This window comes from Cebidichthys violaceus, unplaced genomic scaffold (genome assembly GCF_023349555.1).
Source record: "Cebidichthys violaceus isolate CVI_PGR_0920_01 unplaced genomic scaffold, fCebVio1.0.p SCAF_102, whole genome shotgun sequence".
NCBI classification, from domain to species: domain Eukaryota; kingdom Metazoa; phylum Chordata; class Actinopteri; order Perciformes; family Stichaeidae; genus Cebidichthys; species Cebidichthys violaceus.
Window position 1 is genome coordinate 140,331 of NW_027176266.1, and position 18,235 is coordinate 158,565.

The window sequence follows — 18,235 nt, forward strand, 5'->3', positions numbered from 1 at the left end:
TAGTAGAGGGCCCAGCTCTGCAGTGTGGCAACACAGCCTCTCTCTCTCTCTCTCTCTCTCTCTCTCTCTCTCTGTATCACCCCTCCTCTCTCTCTCTCTCTCTCTCTCTCTCTCTCTCTCTCTCTCTGTATCACCCCTCCTCTCTCTATCTCTCTTGTCTTTTTGTTGATCTGTCTGTGAGGAAATGAAATCTCTCTGATAATGCACACACACACACACACACACACACACACACACACACACACACACACACACACAGACAAAACTGTGACAGAAGCCAGAAGATTAAACAGTCCCAGCCTCAGTGTTATCTCAGTATTCTGATAAGCAGACAGACAGTCAGACAGATATGGCCACGTATTGTTCTAAATGTTGTATTGGCCCGAATGTGACATCTGAATTTCTTTCCTTTCTTGTTTAGCAGGTGTTTTCTACTTAGCACCACAACACAACACAGGGCACCGCTGAGGCTGATGGGAACGTCATTACTTTTGCAGGTATTTGGACATAGAGCAAAGTATTGGACAAATTGAAATTTGACCTGCTGGTGGCGCTAGAAGAAGAGTCAGGGGATCACCAAAGTCTTTATCCTCTGGTCACCATGGGTATCCGTCCAAACTGTCATGGCAATGCATCCAGTAGTTGTTGGAGATACTTCAGAAGAAGCCCGAAATGTCAACCTGCTGTTTGAGCTAATTGTAAAGTTATTTCAGTCTGGACCAAAGTGGAGTCATCCCTGGAGATCAAATCTAGCAACATTCCCCCCAATGGTCTAACACAAACAGAGACATGAGGGACAGCTCCCTCATGACAGCGTAACTAAATGTCACGATGCTACAGACATGCTTTGGTCACTAAAATCCTGCTATGATAAGAACATGTGAAGTCAAAAACCCTTCATTAAAAACTATTGTGTTATAGCAATCACAGGGCCGCACATCAACGCAGGATCCTGTGCTGGCATCACAGAACACACACACACACACACACACACACACACACACACACACACACACACACACACACACACACACACACACACACACACACACACACACACACACACACTCTCTCTCTCGCTCACAGTGGCAGATGGCTGGGCTCTCCACACCGGCACGACTGTTGGCACAGTTCGGTGGAAGAGGGAGGAACCTCTGCCGGTAAAAACAAGAACCAAAATCTGCCGCTCACACAACACAAAACAGAGCGGTGTCCTTCAGCCGTGCCGACTGGCACACATTTATCTGGTCATTAACTGAACTCTGCAATCTGCTCCTGCAGCCATCTGCTTCATTCTAGTGGGAGAATAATACCTTTATACTCCACATCAACACACACCGTGAGCGTTCTGGAGTCCTCACACTTCACAGAGGCAACAGGAGAGGTGTAAAGTACACAAATGCGACGGAAAAGGGAGCCATTACTGCTATTGTTTACAGCTGTCTGTTGTGGAAGAGGGAAGAGCTCAGCCCACGAAAGGTCAGCGCAGTGGTAATCTGTTAATATCCCCGGCAGCAGCAGCAGCAGCAGCAGCAGCAGCAGGAGGAAGAGCGGCCGCAGCAGCTGAATAGTGAATAGTTGTGTCATAAGAGATGGGCTGCTTTGGCAAATAGACCGGCTGTCTGCGGCTGAATAATGGGCCGACCTCCACACAGACGCGTGGAGCCGGATGGACCGAGAGTAGTAATGATGTGTCTGATCAGGCGCACATCTCGACATAAAAACGATATGTCCTCATGTTTCAGCAGAAGTCCAAAACCTAAACTAGACTTGAGTCTTCTGCCTGGTTCCAGTTTAACCTCGAGGGGTTTCTCATGTTGGCAGAGATCAACTCTGTTCTTATTCCTGAGTCAACATGCAAGACTTTCCCTTTGTCCCTCAGGGGCAAACAATCATGGAGACTTTAGGGAGGATTACTAAATTAGTTACACATGTATGTCCATCCACCTCTAATGTTAGGAGGATTGAGACTTAAGAGGAATGAAAATAATGCATCAAAGAGAGGCTCGTGCTTGCGACAGCGCTGGACGGATAAATAGTCCTACAGGTAAGAGCGAAATATGTATTTTTTAATTTGGATCGAATAATAATAGTCAAATAAATTACGACTCGAAGGAGGGATATTGAGGTTATTTAGCAGGCTATGGCACCTAGAGCATCAGGCTAGCTGACCTGTTTTATTTATTCTGTTGAGGTGGAGGAATGTAATAGTGAATAGCACTAACACATATCTACGCTAGAAGACACCACAGCAGATGTCATATATTACATTTCTTTCTTGGGTGACAGTCATTGTCAATAAGAAGTGCTTTCTTCTTTTTACATGTTTTTTTTCACACATATGTATATTGATAATGTGCAAAAGAACAGGTGGATTAAAAAGGGCATGATTACAAGTCTGACAGAATTTTTTGTGCAAATTCAGGAGATTAATCGAGCACTAACAGATGTCAAATACAACAAAAGACATTAAAATACAATAGAATAACAACATGACTAAGTTATGGCAGCATTTGGCAAGATTTTCTGGGCAAAGCGGGGACGACGTGGTCGGCGCCCAAACTGTACCACTGACATCCGTTTCCAAATCAATTTGGGGCAAGAAATAGACCTTGAAGTTCCAGATTCATGCTAAAATTAGGATCTACGATGCCCAGCTCAAGTAGTCCAGAAATAGTGCAAACTCAATTCACGAGATTTGGTTTGGTTTTGTGAAGCTGACAGTCTCCAACTCGTCCACACGCCAGCAGCGATGGATCACACCTTGCTGCTGCCAGCGCAGGAATCCTTGCCAGGAGCCAGCTCTCCACAGACTGAACTGCAGCCGGAGGGAGGCCGACACTCGGTAGTAAGAGGGAAGCCAGCAGCACAGCTCTGACTCAGCAGCTGCCGGGATTCGTTGCCAACCCGCGGGAGCCCGTCCAGGTCCTCTCCACGGCTCAATGAGAGTGGCCGTAGGCGGAGATGATCCCGGTGCTACTACTCATTACGTTTTGCGAAGTAGACCGCGTGGGCAGACGGATCCAACAGAGAAGATGTAATCCGTGGCGTTTCAAGATCTGGCTGCCTAGACATGACCGCTGTGTTACATTGTATCAAATGGTTCTGTGATGTGGGTTAGAACAGGGCGTTGGTGGGTCATGGAGGACGTGGGTGGGAGTCACAGGTGTGGTAGTGATGAGTATGTGGGAAAGGTGAGATTATCTGTTTTGTGGCATTTGTACAGTATATCCTGTTTGAAGTGCACTTGGGTGGCCGAGAGCCTCAGAAGGGACGATAAAGCCAAACTCAAGACGTCATAAAATGAGAAACAGAGTCTGCAGAGGATACTGGTGCTGATATCATACCTGACTGTGGTACTGAGTCTGATACCAAAATGCTACTTAGTGAAAGAAATACACTTTTTTTCCTCCAGTTAACAAAAGAAGCCAAACTTCTGAGTAAATGTTAAATGTTCTCTCAAGACAAGCAGACGAAGAAGAACTACGCCTGAGTAAAACAGTCTAGAAGTGGAACATTATTGAATAAATCAAATATTATATGAACAAAGAATCAGTAGAGAAGAATGAGAACCAGACCAGACATTCATGCCAGCTTTTGTTGCAATCGATACATTTTGGTCAGAACCAAAACCAGTATTTAGGTTTGATTAATCCTACATTACCATGTGCAAAAAAAATGTGTTGTCTCTTTAACTCATGTTTAGGTCAGTTTCACCAAATACGGTTGCCATACAGTCTAGTGCGGTGGTTAATATTGGCATCCTCCCTATACCTATAAGAATATCTTAAATATATACATATATATATATATATATATATATATATATATATATATATATATATATATATATATATATATATATATATATATATATATATATATATATATATATATGTATCTCCCTGGAGAAGTCAATTGTGCCACACATTCTTCCACCTCTCCCTGTGCCGGAATTTTGTCCTTCGGGGCATTCCTTCCTGAAAGTATGTGCCAGTTACGCAATACTGTTGTTTGCTCTGTCATCGGATTTTCCAAACAAAGCAACTACACGCATGATGAAGTTTCTTCAGAAGAATTATGTTTGCACTCTGGCAAACACACGCATAACAACGCGCAACATTGAGTGAGAAAAATGACTTCTGCAACAACTGTTGAACTTTTCCCAGAGAAAAAGGCCGACCTGTGTCTGTGGGATAAAGCCATTAAGTCAGAGCTTGCTGCTTGTTGCATCAGGACATGGGAAAAGGAGTCAGCTGTCAGCTTGGGGGGGGGGGGGGAAGAGAGCATGCAGGGAAGCTGGGCTGATAACGTCAGTTCCTTATTTACACTGATTACGCCGAGTCCAGCTTCAGCTAATGGCTGGGAGCACAAAGGAGCCTCAGTTTGTTTAAGGTCTGAACTTTACCGGGAACAGAGCCGAATGAGGAAACATCGACAGGATTTCGGCCTGAATAACTTGAATTGATCGGCATTCCTCACATAACACTAAAAGGCTGCTCGGACGTCACGTAGACATTCCAGCATAATGGGGCACGGAAACTCCCAAAGCGGTGTCTGTGTGATAAGACTGGATCGGTCTAGACATCATTTGGATGGATGATGCTGGAAAAACTCTGATGAAGGACAGGAAACAAAACGCACCAGGAACCACTGACCCTCTGCTCCCTGAATGTTTCTAAAACCTTTTGTCAAGTAGAAGATTCTAGAATATCTTTTCCACAAAGCCCAAGAGCTCACAGCCTTCACTTTGACAGCCGAGTAATCCGACGCTACCTTCACTACCTTCATTAAATCTTTAGGCGCTGCGAACAATTAGTCCCTCTCTCTTTTCCAGCATCTCCCTTTCTAATGCTTCTCAGAGAGACGTATCAAAGGCAGCCACCTGATCTCATGATCTATTACTCCTGGCTGTAAGGGAATCCCCCCGCAGCAGAATAGAGCCTGGGCTGTTTCGTTCAGACATGTGCTGAGTTACCTCTCTGTGTGATCAGCGACAGGCTGAAACACTTCAGTGAGAGATATGAATACACGGCTTCATGCCCTCGATTGCAGCTTTTCAACCGTCAACTGAGAAGCAACAGGCACACAAATTCAGGAACTGCACTCAAGAGTCGAAACGTTCATTTAGTGCACTTGTGCATGACGATTGAAGAAGCGTGAAGAGAAGGCCAATCAGGTCTATGAGACAGTTTCAGACGGTCTCTTGCATGATTAGACAGAGTTACCATGTTGTTCTTTGTAACTCACTGTGATGTGTTTGAACGGGTGTTGAAGACGAGACGTACAGAAGGAGTATGGCAGGGTTGAGAGAAGACACAATACACATCAACACATGCATCAAAGCACTAGGGCTGTCCCCAACGCCCCAAAACGGTTCCCTCTTTCTAATGCTCTCTGTCTCTTGCTTCCAAAGAGTTTGATGATATGAATCATCTGCCTCACAGTCACCAGGTCTCAACCAGCATTCTCCTCCACCTTCATCAAACCACTTTGCACACTTCGGTCTGTTTGAGTTCAAGGTGCGTACACATTTGCATATCCAGCACACACACACACACACACACACACACACACACACACACACACATACACAAATCCCCGGGTATGTTTGCATGCATGTGAAAGAGGCTTATCCGTGCAGAAGTTACATCACAGAAACAACCAGCAGACGTGTAATCTGTACTCTGCACACTCGCTCTGCACGTTACCCATCTCGCCTCCAAGTTTCCACATTTCACCGCGTTGGCCTCAAATCCAGACGGACGTCATGATTGGAGGAGACACACACACACACACACACACACTGTATTCTCTCTGCATTCAGTGTTTCAGGACAACAACGCGTTTAGCAGCTACATTATGACCCGCTTCTCATTAACCCACATGAAGCAGAAAGGGAATGAATCATTTTATTCTCTGGATATTTCTTCTTTTTTACTGTCTTGATAGTTGTGTGAAGTTTTGCTTGAGAATAAAACACTCTCTACTCTCGCCCTACATTTAAGTAGTGGATTCCCCCTTGTGGTAATCAGCGATGTCCTTAGTTGACCTGATCTCACTGTACTGGTATCAGATACAAAGCAGCTCGTTTCAGGACCTGTCATGAATCACTGTGCATCTTTAAAGACATCAATTAAAGATCAAGATGTTGAGATCAGGGTGAAAACTGAGGCAAAAAAAACAGTCAGAACTTGTAATCATGACAGCTAAGATCACCAGATCAACTCTCTTTGCATCCACATTCATTATATTCTGATACTACTCCAGCTACGTTCGTTGCTAACACTGATCTTCACTGTGTTTTGTACGCAGCTACATAGCAGCAGTAAGGAGATCTTTACTCTGGCGCAAGCTTCAGTCATCAGCTTTGAAAGTGTGATGAGTCATTTAGTATCAGCGCAACAGCGACCTTAAGACCTCTGCACACTCCTTCTGGATGTAACCGTCACTAATGCCAGCTGATTTTATGATGAGGGTGCGTTCAAACTGCTAGTTGTGCTATTAGTGGCATTTAGGGACACATGAACCACTATCAGGAGTTCAAGTTTAGAGAAGGCTGACACAGAGATTTTCATGGTGGACCGCCTGTTATAGGCGTATTAGGTTCAACAACAACAGCTGCCGATGGTCTGGGGCTTTTAGAATACAATGGGCCTCAGGAAGCGTTGTGAAGCTTATTTTTGTTCTCATTTTGTTGCTTTGGCAGCAGCAACCCTAAGTTCTTCAGGAGCCGTCATAGTTGTCTAGAACGAACGTTCGCCTGTCACACACCTAGCAGGTAGCTCCTCACAGGACACCGATTGGTATGTGCTCTGGCTTGCCGGACGCGAACGCATTATTTGAAGCCTCACAAGAAGGCTTTTTGTGTGATATGTAATCCTGAGCATCCAAGCCACAGTGCAAAGTTAGCTACGCTAATATTAAACAATCGGCCACACACCTGCAAATTATGATCAAGTGGGTTTTATCATTCAGCACAACACAGCAAGAGCAGATTTGGATGGTTAAGAAGAAAAAAAAAAAAAAAAAGTTTACTCCAGATGCACTGAACGTTCTTAACAGAAAATTAAGAGAAGTTTAAGACAAAGCTGCATGAGGCCTGATGTTAGCGCAACAAACCTGAAACTGTGCGCTCTCCAATGAGCCAGTGCTTAACAAACTGACAAGGAAGAAGAAACAAACATAATTATTCAATGTATTATCTATTGCCACTTCCAGCCTTCCGTACACACAAATATGTATAGATATATACAGTATATATACTGTATGTATGTGGGTGGTTGTTGGACACGCAACAGCTGGACACTGGAACAAGTGGAGGTTATGTGCCTTGCTCAAGGGCACCTTGACATAGTTAAGATGAAGGGGCTGATCTGTTGACGCTCATCCCTTTGTTCTGTGAACCAACTTTCCAATCATCACCAACTTTCTTCCGACCCTACAGCTCTGTGAATGGGACAAACACAAGCGTGTGTCCCGCAGTGGAAGTATTCTCAGCTGCGACAAAAAGACGAGTACAAATGTAGGTGAGGAGGGAGAGGTCGATGGAGGATTAGCAGCATGCGGGGGGAAGATAAAGCTATGATTGAAACCTCTCATGGCTCCTCAAAAGCGGAACCGAACACACACACACACACACACACACACACACACACACACACACACACACACAGGTTCACCTCTAAATATGGGTTATAAAAGACTTAATCTGTGTGTCCTGCAGTGAGTTACTCAATGTCTCACTTCACATCCACCAAAACTTCCCAGCCCTCTTAGTAAATACCACATACATACTCTGCTGTCTTTAAGATTACCTCCTCTGATCTAGATTTGAAATGTTGCAATAATATATTTTTTGGCCTCTTGGGTCAGAATAATCCACCACTGGCGAAAAACACATCTGGCTCTTTAGCGGCTATATGTCGGCTGTTTGGGGCTGAGCAGGTAGTGTACAGTGTGTTCGTGAGAGATTGTTTGCTAAAAACAGATGCTAAAGTTGCTGTTAATAAGAGATAAATCACAATAAATGTATTTTAAAACCAAAAACTATGAGAGAAAAAAAGAGGCTACAGGTTTCAGGGTTCATCTGCCAGCGAGTGACGAGTATGAAAACACCGATCGATGCATCTTTAAGTTATGATTGAGATTATTCGCTCGGCATGTGGGCCGAGCAAATAACATTTCACACAGATCGCGTAACATTTCACAGCACGCCAGCACAACTGCAGACCAACGTCCCCCAGTTGATGAAGAACACTTCTATCTTTAGTTTCTCTGGTGGCGCTAATCATCGTTTTGTTCCACTTCCACACAAATAGTGACATCCTCTCTGCAAACTCGTTTTACAAAGGAGAGGAAGTGGGACAGCTTTTAGAGGGAGAGGAAGAGGAAAAGGGGGCGTGGTCTGCGCGGGGGGGGGGGGGGGGGGGTCTGTACTTCATCAGGGGGAATGAGACAGAATCCTCTTATGATAGACCTAAATAACCAGCCGTGGGGTTAGGCTCGGTTGGTTATGCGGGTCAAAGGATGGTTATTATTAACAGGACTATAAGTCCATGGGCAGAGGGAGCAGCTGGTGCCAAGACTTCCAGCTGACAGCACCACTTCTATGGACACAGCGCTCCCACTGATGAAGTACTGTACATGGGGATCGATGCCACCCGCCCACACAGAAGGGAAGCAGAGAGAATGGAGTCACCGTTGATCACGCTGAGTCATCATATGTCACGCTCTGGACAAAAGACACCAACGTCGTCGAGGGAATAAAAACCCTCCAGTTCAAGATTATGTATGAACCTTTATAGTTAGCAGGTCTCAAAGGACATTAAAAAAACACAAGGCAGAAAACAATTACCCTAAAGGATCAGATTAAGATGTATTAATCACAAAACACAACAAAGTACGCCAAAAGGGAAGGCTTTCAAACCAAACTTAACAAAAACGAGGAAAATCTCCCCAAAAAAACATAAACACAAACCAAATCAAACTATTGACTATTTAAATAAAATGTATTATTTTCATTATTATTATTAGTGTTATCATTAGTGGCACACCAGTACTACCAGCATTAGCAGCAGCCCCAGAATGAGTAGCAGTTGAAGTAGCAGTAGTAGTGGCAGTGGGAGTAATAGTAGTACTACTTGTAGTAATATTAGTACTCGTAGTGGGAGAAATAGTTGCACTTGTAGTAGGGGTTGCACCAGTAGTGTTTTAGTAGTGGTAGAAGTAGTAGTACTAATAGTAGTCCAATAGCCACAGTAGTAGCACATAGTGCTAGTAGTGGTAGCAATTGTCATAATAGTAGTATTAGTAGCAGAGGTAGTAGTAGCAGAGGTAGTAGTAGTAACATATCAGCTCTGGACACATTTAAAACAATAGATTTCTGACACATTATTCATCCCATTAACTTTAATCTGCTTAACGGCTGGTGTGTAAAACCAATGTGTCCTCAGGACGTCTCAGTGCAGACACATCTCCATTAGTCGCCCTCGGGGCAGTGATGTCATGAAACACTCCTCTGAGTCTAGACGGTCACACAGAAGCCCCGGCCTGTAGGGACGTCCTCATGAGCCAGATCACAGAGATACTCACACACTGGATTCATTGATGTATTTCATGTCATTTTCAGTTTTCTTTGAGTGTTTTTCCTTAAGAGAACGAACTGCTAAAACAGACATGAATCCAGTCCACCTTCATTTTTGTTTCTTATTGTCTGTCTGCTTCGTATCTAATCCTGCTCCTGTTGAGTATTTCAAAGGAGCGTGCACTGAACACACGTGCGTGCTCCTGCCTGCACAGTGTTGGAGGCCAATAAACAAGTTCAAACTGCTTGATAACTAAGAATACATTTCTCTTGCTGCGTCAACCCAACGTCTCCACAGTCACTTCCTACAATAACATTCTGCAGCAACAGCAGTCACAGTGAGAGGACAATGAGGACGTTATCGACGTAACAGAATCATAGACCCGTATCGACACAGGTTCTGCTAGTTACACAAAGGATTAGGTGACACTGCAGAATATTCAATAGCACCACTGTAATAACAGTAAATGCTATCTTTCCTAAATCCGGTTTGGTTTTCCTGAAGTGTCCCCAATGCACTGTAGATAGTAACAGAAGTACTCCAGTGATTTAGAATTGCACTTACATGAAATTGGGGGACTTGCTAGAGCCATATGAAAAACAATAATGGTCAAAAAACCCAAAGTAACACAGACTGAGATAACCGACACCCACTGTTATCACCATTGATCACACACCCCGTGGTTGTCCTATGATAAGCTGCCCTAAATAGATTCTTTGTTGAACTGATTGTTGCTGTGTGAACAGGTGCTGACTTGCCCGGGATGGAACAAACACGGCGGTTTAACCCACAGCCATGGAAGAATACCGAAAGTTGTTCCATTCGAGTGATATTTTGATTGAAACGAGGAGTAACAGGATGGGTTTGTGATTCTCTGACTACGTACCAAAGTATCCCCTTAAAGAAACGTGACTCTTACCATGCAATTCACAAACCACAAGTGTGTGTGTGTGTGTGTGTGTGTGTGTGTGTGTGTGTGCGTGCGTGTGCGTGTGTGTGTACGCATGCCTGTGGCCAGTTTCATGTGAACCCGAGGGGGACGTCTCGTCTTGTTTACATAAAGCCGGTGGTTTGTATCGCCACAGATGACGATTGGATTACAGTGAATGTTTGTGTTTCTGCTCTGCTGAAAGCTTAGCGAGGCTCCACTACTGTCACCTGAGATACAAAAGAACTACACACCTACAAGGTCTCATTTACACCCGACGCCCTTTCAAAGTCTACACAGCGGAGATGAAAAAAAAAAAAAAGACCAATGAGGCTACAGACAGGCAGGAAGTCAGATCAAGTGGACTTTCGTTTGAGATGATTCATTTCCTGTTAAATTCGGCGCTCCAAAACGTACTTGCATGCAGTCACCAGGACTGTACATTTCAGTCTTTTGAGTGTTGGAGCCTGAAGTAAACTGTACAGGTATGTCCCACGTGAGATAAAAATGTCCACACAAGCTGAGACACTGAGTCAAAGCAGCATCTCGTGTATCAGGTGACCATACATGCTGCTAAGTGCAGGGAGGCCGGCCAAGACACGAGTGGAAGCTAAACCGAACAGACAGGCCGGCTACCGCCCACAACCTCAGATCTATAACTCACCATTAACACGGAGGGATCCCCTGCTGCTGTCTGTCAATACCCCCCAAAATCAACTGCAGGAAATGTAGCTGGTAGAGGACATCTTTAAGTTCTAAAACAGGACTGATATTATGATGATTTATAACAACACTATAACCATAGAGCTGATGACGGATGCTTCTGAAAAACACAAAGATTCACGTGTGAATACTTTAGCAGAGCTTTGGTCATATATAGGACAGTGGAGGACAAATTATGAATTTGATCTGACCTATAAAAAAAATATTTTGCAAATCATCCCGAGGGGGGGACAAGAATGTGCAGAGCAAATTTCAGGAAGTCCAATAGTTGTCGAGACATTTCACTCCAAACCACAAGTGTCGACCTCACGGTGGCGCTAGGATTTTCAGCAATCCCCCCAATAAAGTGGTGGACTGACACACATTGCCATCCACAGAGCAACGCCGCTTGTATGGCTGAACAGACAATAATAGTTTCCAACATGAAAGTCAGACGCAATACAGACACCCGTTCACCGCGCCATCCTGGCTTTGTACTTTGCCAAATAAAGGACAAAGTATGTACATGGATGGTAAATCACCTGCTGCAGAATCATGTTATAGGAACAGAATTTTGAGTAATAAAAGGTATAAACTATGTTGTACTGCATGTCAACAGCATGTGTAAGTAATGTGTATAAGTGGATCATTCACGCACTTTCATTCATGCGGCCCTGACTCGGCTTTAACGACCGTCTTTGCGAGGAAGCCGATCGATAGAAATGCTGTCTAATGGTCTCCATCATCAATAATACAGTGAGGAGGCGAGTTTGGCCTCCACGACATTCAGCTTCTCGGAGAACTTGTATCTGTTTATCCTCCCTCTGTATTTTATAGCATCGTACGACTTGGTAACTGTACACACCTGACTCGCAATGCTATGTAAATAAAAACACCAAAAAAAACAAACTGGATCCATACAGCTCATATGGTGCCACGATCTATGTAACGTAGACCGTGTGTCTCATCAGACCAGACACAAACACACACTCAAAGGACGTAAAAGCTCAACTTTACAGTCCACTTTGATACATTGCAGGCTGTCTCTACTCTTTGGTAAAATATTGGCAGGAAATAGACGCTTTTAAAACCGACTGTCGACCTCTGAATGGAAGCGAAATGGGAAGGAGGGGCCGGGCGATATGGCCCATTCTATCACAATATATAGGTCATTTCATATTTCAATGAGATATATATCACGGTCTAGCATGTTTTCTGATAATTGAATAAATAAATAGCTTGTATGAAATAACCACATGGTTGAGCCTGATTTCGTATGCTCCTGTGTGAAATAAATACCTGACAAATAAGAGGAACAGAATATATTCTCATTTAATGAGGAACCGTAGGGCAAAATAATCATAACAAAGCAAACAAACAAACCTGGAGAATTCACTAACTCTGCTTGATTAAAGGATCAGGATTGAAAAATCACCCTTCAAAAGGTTAATTGATGTTTGCATTGATAGATAGCCATTATTTTGGTAGTTTTGAATTCAGATTATGACTCATTATAAGACTTAATGAGACATCGGTTGTCAAATAAATACAAAAAAAAATGGATTCGATGCGGAACCGAATTTACATCAACAAACCAGTAACTTCTCTCTGTTCTCTCCTCAAGACACAACAACAGGAAATTCTCACTCTCGCACAAAGCAGACACTCACACGTTTCTCTGCTTCAGCGTGATTCAAGCCGTCTGACTGATGGAATCATCAGCGCTCGCGGCTGAGAGGGGTGATGTCACTTAAGACAGAATGCAGCCTCGGCGTTTATGGTACATTAACGGGCAGGCTGAAAGCTCCTGATGCAGACCAACAAGTCCCCTCAGTTGGAGTACCTTCACCCAGCTTGGTTTTCAGTTTTGGTATCGAGATATTTAGGCAGGATATCGTACCGAACACTATCACATGCACTAACTAGCCCGATTATGTGAACAAAGCACAGAGAAGCTCTTCTTTTGTTCTCTAGACTTTACTATACTATACATTTACTTAGCAAATAGTTGTTTGCTGCCATATTACTGCTCTAGAAATTTAATACAGAACCTATAATTTCTCTTAAATTGTGTTTTGATTTTGGGGTTTTTTAATGTTAATTTGGCTTTATCTTCATACAAATTTGAAAACACTTTTTTTTGAAGTGATAGATTAAGTATCTAGTATTTGTATCTAAATATCTGTCAGAGTGCAGAGCACTGAAAGCGCACTGTGGTTGTTTTACAGTGTGCTGCAGGCGTGGTGGTGTGAAATCAGAATTAGATAGAAATGAAACTGGGAGGACCGACCACAAGTGAATGCAACAGACACTATAGTGTACTTGTGGCTGGAGCGAACTCAGCCAGCATCAAAGTCTCTCCACGAGCTCCTTTCAGCATCCTAAAAAAGACTTGTATTGAGCTGTCCACTGGACCGGGAGAAGCTCTCCTTGCCGTCTGTACGCTCCAAGGATGGACGGCCCACGTCCGGCACAGCAGCCTCCTCTGCAGCGTTTAACTCGGGAACGTCGCCTGGTGTCAGGTGGTGTCTCGCAGTGTGACCTCACAGTATAACGCAGCTCAGCGGGAGCTCTGACCTCTGCTGTAAGCCATCTGCCTCAGGCCGGCCTGTGCATGATGGCAGATTACTCTCACTGTGCCTGACCAGCCCACATACAGGTGGACACGGCTGCCGAATAACCTCACAAAAAAAAATCTCAATATGTCCAAGATATTTCTTAAAAATATGGAATTTAGGTCAAATTGTGTTTTTAATCTGAAATCAACAAAAACTTAACTCATCAAAAATCTGTTTAAGTATGGGAAACAGGTGCTAAGTGGATACAGGTCATTTATTTTTCCTATTTTATACACACATCCAAAACTCTTGAAATGAAATGTTGTTCCAGTGTCAAATGTGTTGCAGACTTCATTGCATTTCTTTATTTACTGTCCTTGTCAATTAGCATACCTCTGTGCCAGACTCCCATTGAAAAAGAGCCTTTAGTTAAAGTAGATAGCAGCCTCTATTATCAGACAATAATCCCCACAAGGATCGCTGACACACAATAGATTCTTTGTGTAGCCTACCTCCATGGCAACTCCAAAAGCTGTTCTCCACCTTGCTCACCTACTTTACCCCTCACTCTCAGCTATTCCCACAAGTTGGTCGGAGATGTTGGCAATTATAAGTTTTGAAGGTCCTTTCACACCGTGAAACACGAGAAGAAAGACGTTTTAATAAAGCAGAACAAGTGTCTGACACTTTATAGGTTCTCAACAACATCCCCAAACCATTTCAAGGGTTGGTGAAAAAAGAAACAATGGAAGTAACATATTTTAACAAGCAGGATGTGAGGTTTGAACTATCGAGCAGCTCTTACGGCACAACAACAGAGTCCACGGCGGCTGCTCGTGGCATGTGGTGTCGGCGGGTGGAAAATAACGCACCGTCCACTCCCCAGCTCAGCACCACCTAAATCCGTCATGTCCGCAACAGTTCTTTCTTACACGTTCACACAAACGAGCCATTGACAAACAACTGCACGGCTGGTATTTAGCCCCTCTATGCTTCCTCGTGTCCAGCCTCGCGGAAGAAAAGTTTATTTACATCGAGCCTTTTTAGCCGCGCGCTTCACTGAGCCAGGCGGCAGCTGAGAGACACGCTGGCAACATTTTGTTCCCCTTCTGTTTGAATAACATGTTGAAGGAACGCTTACCTTTGTACTGCAGCGAGTGGCCGGTTCGTATTTTCACAGTTCCACCGATGGACTCTCCCGGACCGTAAACCACCTTGTTGTTGGCAAAAGTGATATCAAATTCTTGAAGCTTTCCCATGGCTCCGCTCCGCTCCGCTACTCCGTCGCTCTGCGTCTCTGAAAGCAGCGAGGAGGCGATGCTGCGCTCTCACCTGCTGCCGCGAGCACCCCCCCCCCCCCAACACACACACACACACACACACACACACACACACACACACACACACACACACACACACACACACACACACACACACACACCAGAGACCAGTGACGTCACGTTGACAGCCCTGTTGAAAGTGATGGGTGGGCTGATAACTGATGCGCTGAGGTTTATGACTGAAAGTGAACATGTCTTATGTAATTCAGTTGCAGAATCACTTCGGGTACAATTGTCATAAATCTAAACGGACGCGATTTGAAACTTATTTTGGAAGATTTTATTGCAGACCTCAAATTAAATCATGAATAAAATCAACACAATAAAAGCCGGAAAGAAAGAAAGAAAATTGTCAATATTCTGAATGAATTTAATTCTGTAGGCTTATGATTTAGTTTTTTGTGTGACTGTTGTTCCCTCTTTAATGTTTTTTATAAAGAGGATGTAAAAGCTATATTTATCAAAATTCTTAAACAGTATTTTTTGAGGGGGAACTAGAATCATAAAATAACCTAAAGATGATGAATCTTCTTAGCTTATTTCATCCTTTAATATGATTGGTTATAAAGTTGGAATATCTAACGTGCTGCAGGTGCAGTCTTTGCACGGTACTTTCCAAAAATGTTACTTCACACTTTCTAAGAAATGTTGTCCATGAGATACATTCCTCAGAGACATGTCATTACAGATGCATTCCAGCCCTCATGAGTCCACATGAGTAGCGTACCCACGGCTGGATTAACCTGCTGCACACATCGCTCTATATGCCAATATACTATGCTATTATGCTACTACCTGCCCCATAGTGGTGTGGGGTCATTTCATTTAACACAAAGAGACTTTTAAATATGCAACACGTAAGCACTGTAAGGGAAACTCCTCTGATCGTGCACAATGTAATCATGTTAACTTCCCCTAAGTTTGATCATGCTGAATCTAATCATGTAACCTTTGACCCAATGAATCCTGGCCTGATTACCAAAGGAACTGTTTCCCACCTGGAGGTCATCAGATGATGATCAGAAGGCTATCAACCCTTTTTTCTCTTTTGAACAAAGAAATACAAGATACCAACTAAATAACTCATGTCCATTTTGCATTGTTGCATTGTGGGACAAAATATCCGTGAACACCACACAGTAATGCATACTGGCACACTAACTCGTCAAAACAGAATATGAATTATTATTAACAAAATGTCTCACAGTACTTCCCATGGCTCATACCCTTCCCATCTCTGCACACACTTCCTGTTTCTGAAAGCGTTTCCTGTCCCTGCCTGTACTTCCTGTCTGAGTGTGCAGCATCGGCGGCTGGAGCAGGTGTGAAAGTCATGGTGGCTGTGCTGCATGAAGAAGCTCACAGAGAAGGACCAAACGCGCAAACATTTTCCATCATGGAAGTTTAATATGTTGCATTTAGCAGAAGACAAACAAAATACATAAAAACACACATGAGACATTAATTATATTCTCTCTCTCTCTCTCTCTCTCTCTCTCTCTTCATGTCATCATGTTACCCGACTGCTAATGTTCCTGGTAACTGCACTGAGACATATGTTTCCATGACGACAGACAAACACCACGGTTGCCAAGCTACTGCCTGTATCCATGGAAATCTGCTATGCCTTGACATCTGATCTGGTCCACAGAATTCTTTGTGTTTTTTGTTTACTCGTGTTGCAAAAGCAGCTTGAATAATGAGTCATTTTGCCACTGCGAGGCTCAAAGCGACAGGCTTGTGTGTCAGGGGGTAACAGGATAAGATGTTTATGCCATATGTCAGACGCACTGAGCATCAGGAGGAGGTTCATCCATGCCAGTGATGACGAGGCAGCCTCATCCATGTCTTTTCTGCCTGCAAATGTTTTTTTTTATGGTATATTGCTGAATTAAAACCACATATCACTTGTTATCCTAAAGTGCTACACACACGGCTCTGGGCTGTTGTGACACTCAGACACATTGTGGTTCTGACTGGTGAATTAGAATTTGTTTAAATATACAGTTATGCCGGTGAGGAAAAGTGAGACGAAACTAAACCAGTGGCTCCACCTGGTGAGCAATTGCCATAAGTCATTTACATCTGTAACGCAATAGTGTAACAGGCTAAGTCCAGATGATTGTTGTATGAAGTTATTTAGCTGGAAATTAGATAAAGAATTATCTTATAAATCAGAGGTCTTCAACAGGGGGTCCGCGACCCCTAGGGGGTCCGTGGAGGTACTGCAGGGGGTCAGCGAAATTTTTGGTTGATTAGACAATTTTTTTTTCCCCAAACATGAATCCGTCCATTATTTTAATAGTTCAGTATTGTATGCAAGACAACAGTTATGTTTATGCATGGCAGTGGCACTAATAGGCCATCACTCATTTTCGTTTCCACATGTATGTTTAAAATGAAAACGTAAATTTGAATAGCTTGTATGCATGATTATCATACAAGGTATGTTTCTAAATGGCAGTGGCAAGGCCACCCTACTCACTGTACCTTTAAAATAAAAACATGAATATATGAACCTGTGTATTATTTAAATAGCATAGTATTGAATGCAACATAAGAAGGTATGTTTATACACTGAACTAGGGCCAGTTTAATATAAAACACATTTGTATACAATATACTGTATATAGTAGGGGGTCCCTGATCCATCTCTATCAGTTTGGGGGTCCTTGGCCTGAAAAACAATGAAGACCCCTGTTATAAATGCAATAACAAGATGGAAATAGTAACTGTGTGATACCTACACACTCAAATCTTGTGATATTTTGTTCTCAAAATCAATATATACTGTAATTATATAATGTGGGCAGCCCAAATGGTGCTTTAAGCACTTTCAGAATAATTTATAGTGTGAATATGATGACAAAAAAATACGAATGATTCATTTCCGATTGTGTTGAACATTTAAAATCTTACTGTACAAGTCTTGAATCCCGAGAAAAATCGTTCAATTTCATTTAAAGAAAACAACAACCTGAGACGGTATTGAATCTGATATTACAATATTGATAATATATTGATTTATTGCCCAAATAGTTTAAGCCAAATAGTATTTTTTTTCAGTTATAGACTTTAAACCCAACTGCTCTCAGATGGCTTTTGTCAACTGATCAAATG

At 43.1% G+C, this 18,235-nt stretch overlaps 1 protein-coding gene across 1 annotated transcript in view; it reads right to left on the minus strand.

The window, feature by feature from the left end:
- Positions 1-15,128, minus strand: part of arrdc1b (arrestin domain containing 1b) — a 33,341-nt gene extending 18,213 nt beyond the window's left edge. Inside the window, exon 1 of the mRNA XM_068729602.1 lies at positions 14,917-15,128. Within this exon, the coding sequence (XP_068585703.1) occupies positions 14,917-15,034 (118 nt within the window). The 5' untranslated portion in view covers positions 15,035-15,128. The remainder of the gene's footprint in view (positions 1-14,916) is intronic.
- Between the last annotated feature and the right edge of the window lie 3,107 nt (positions 15,129-18,235).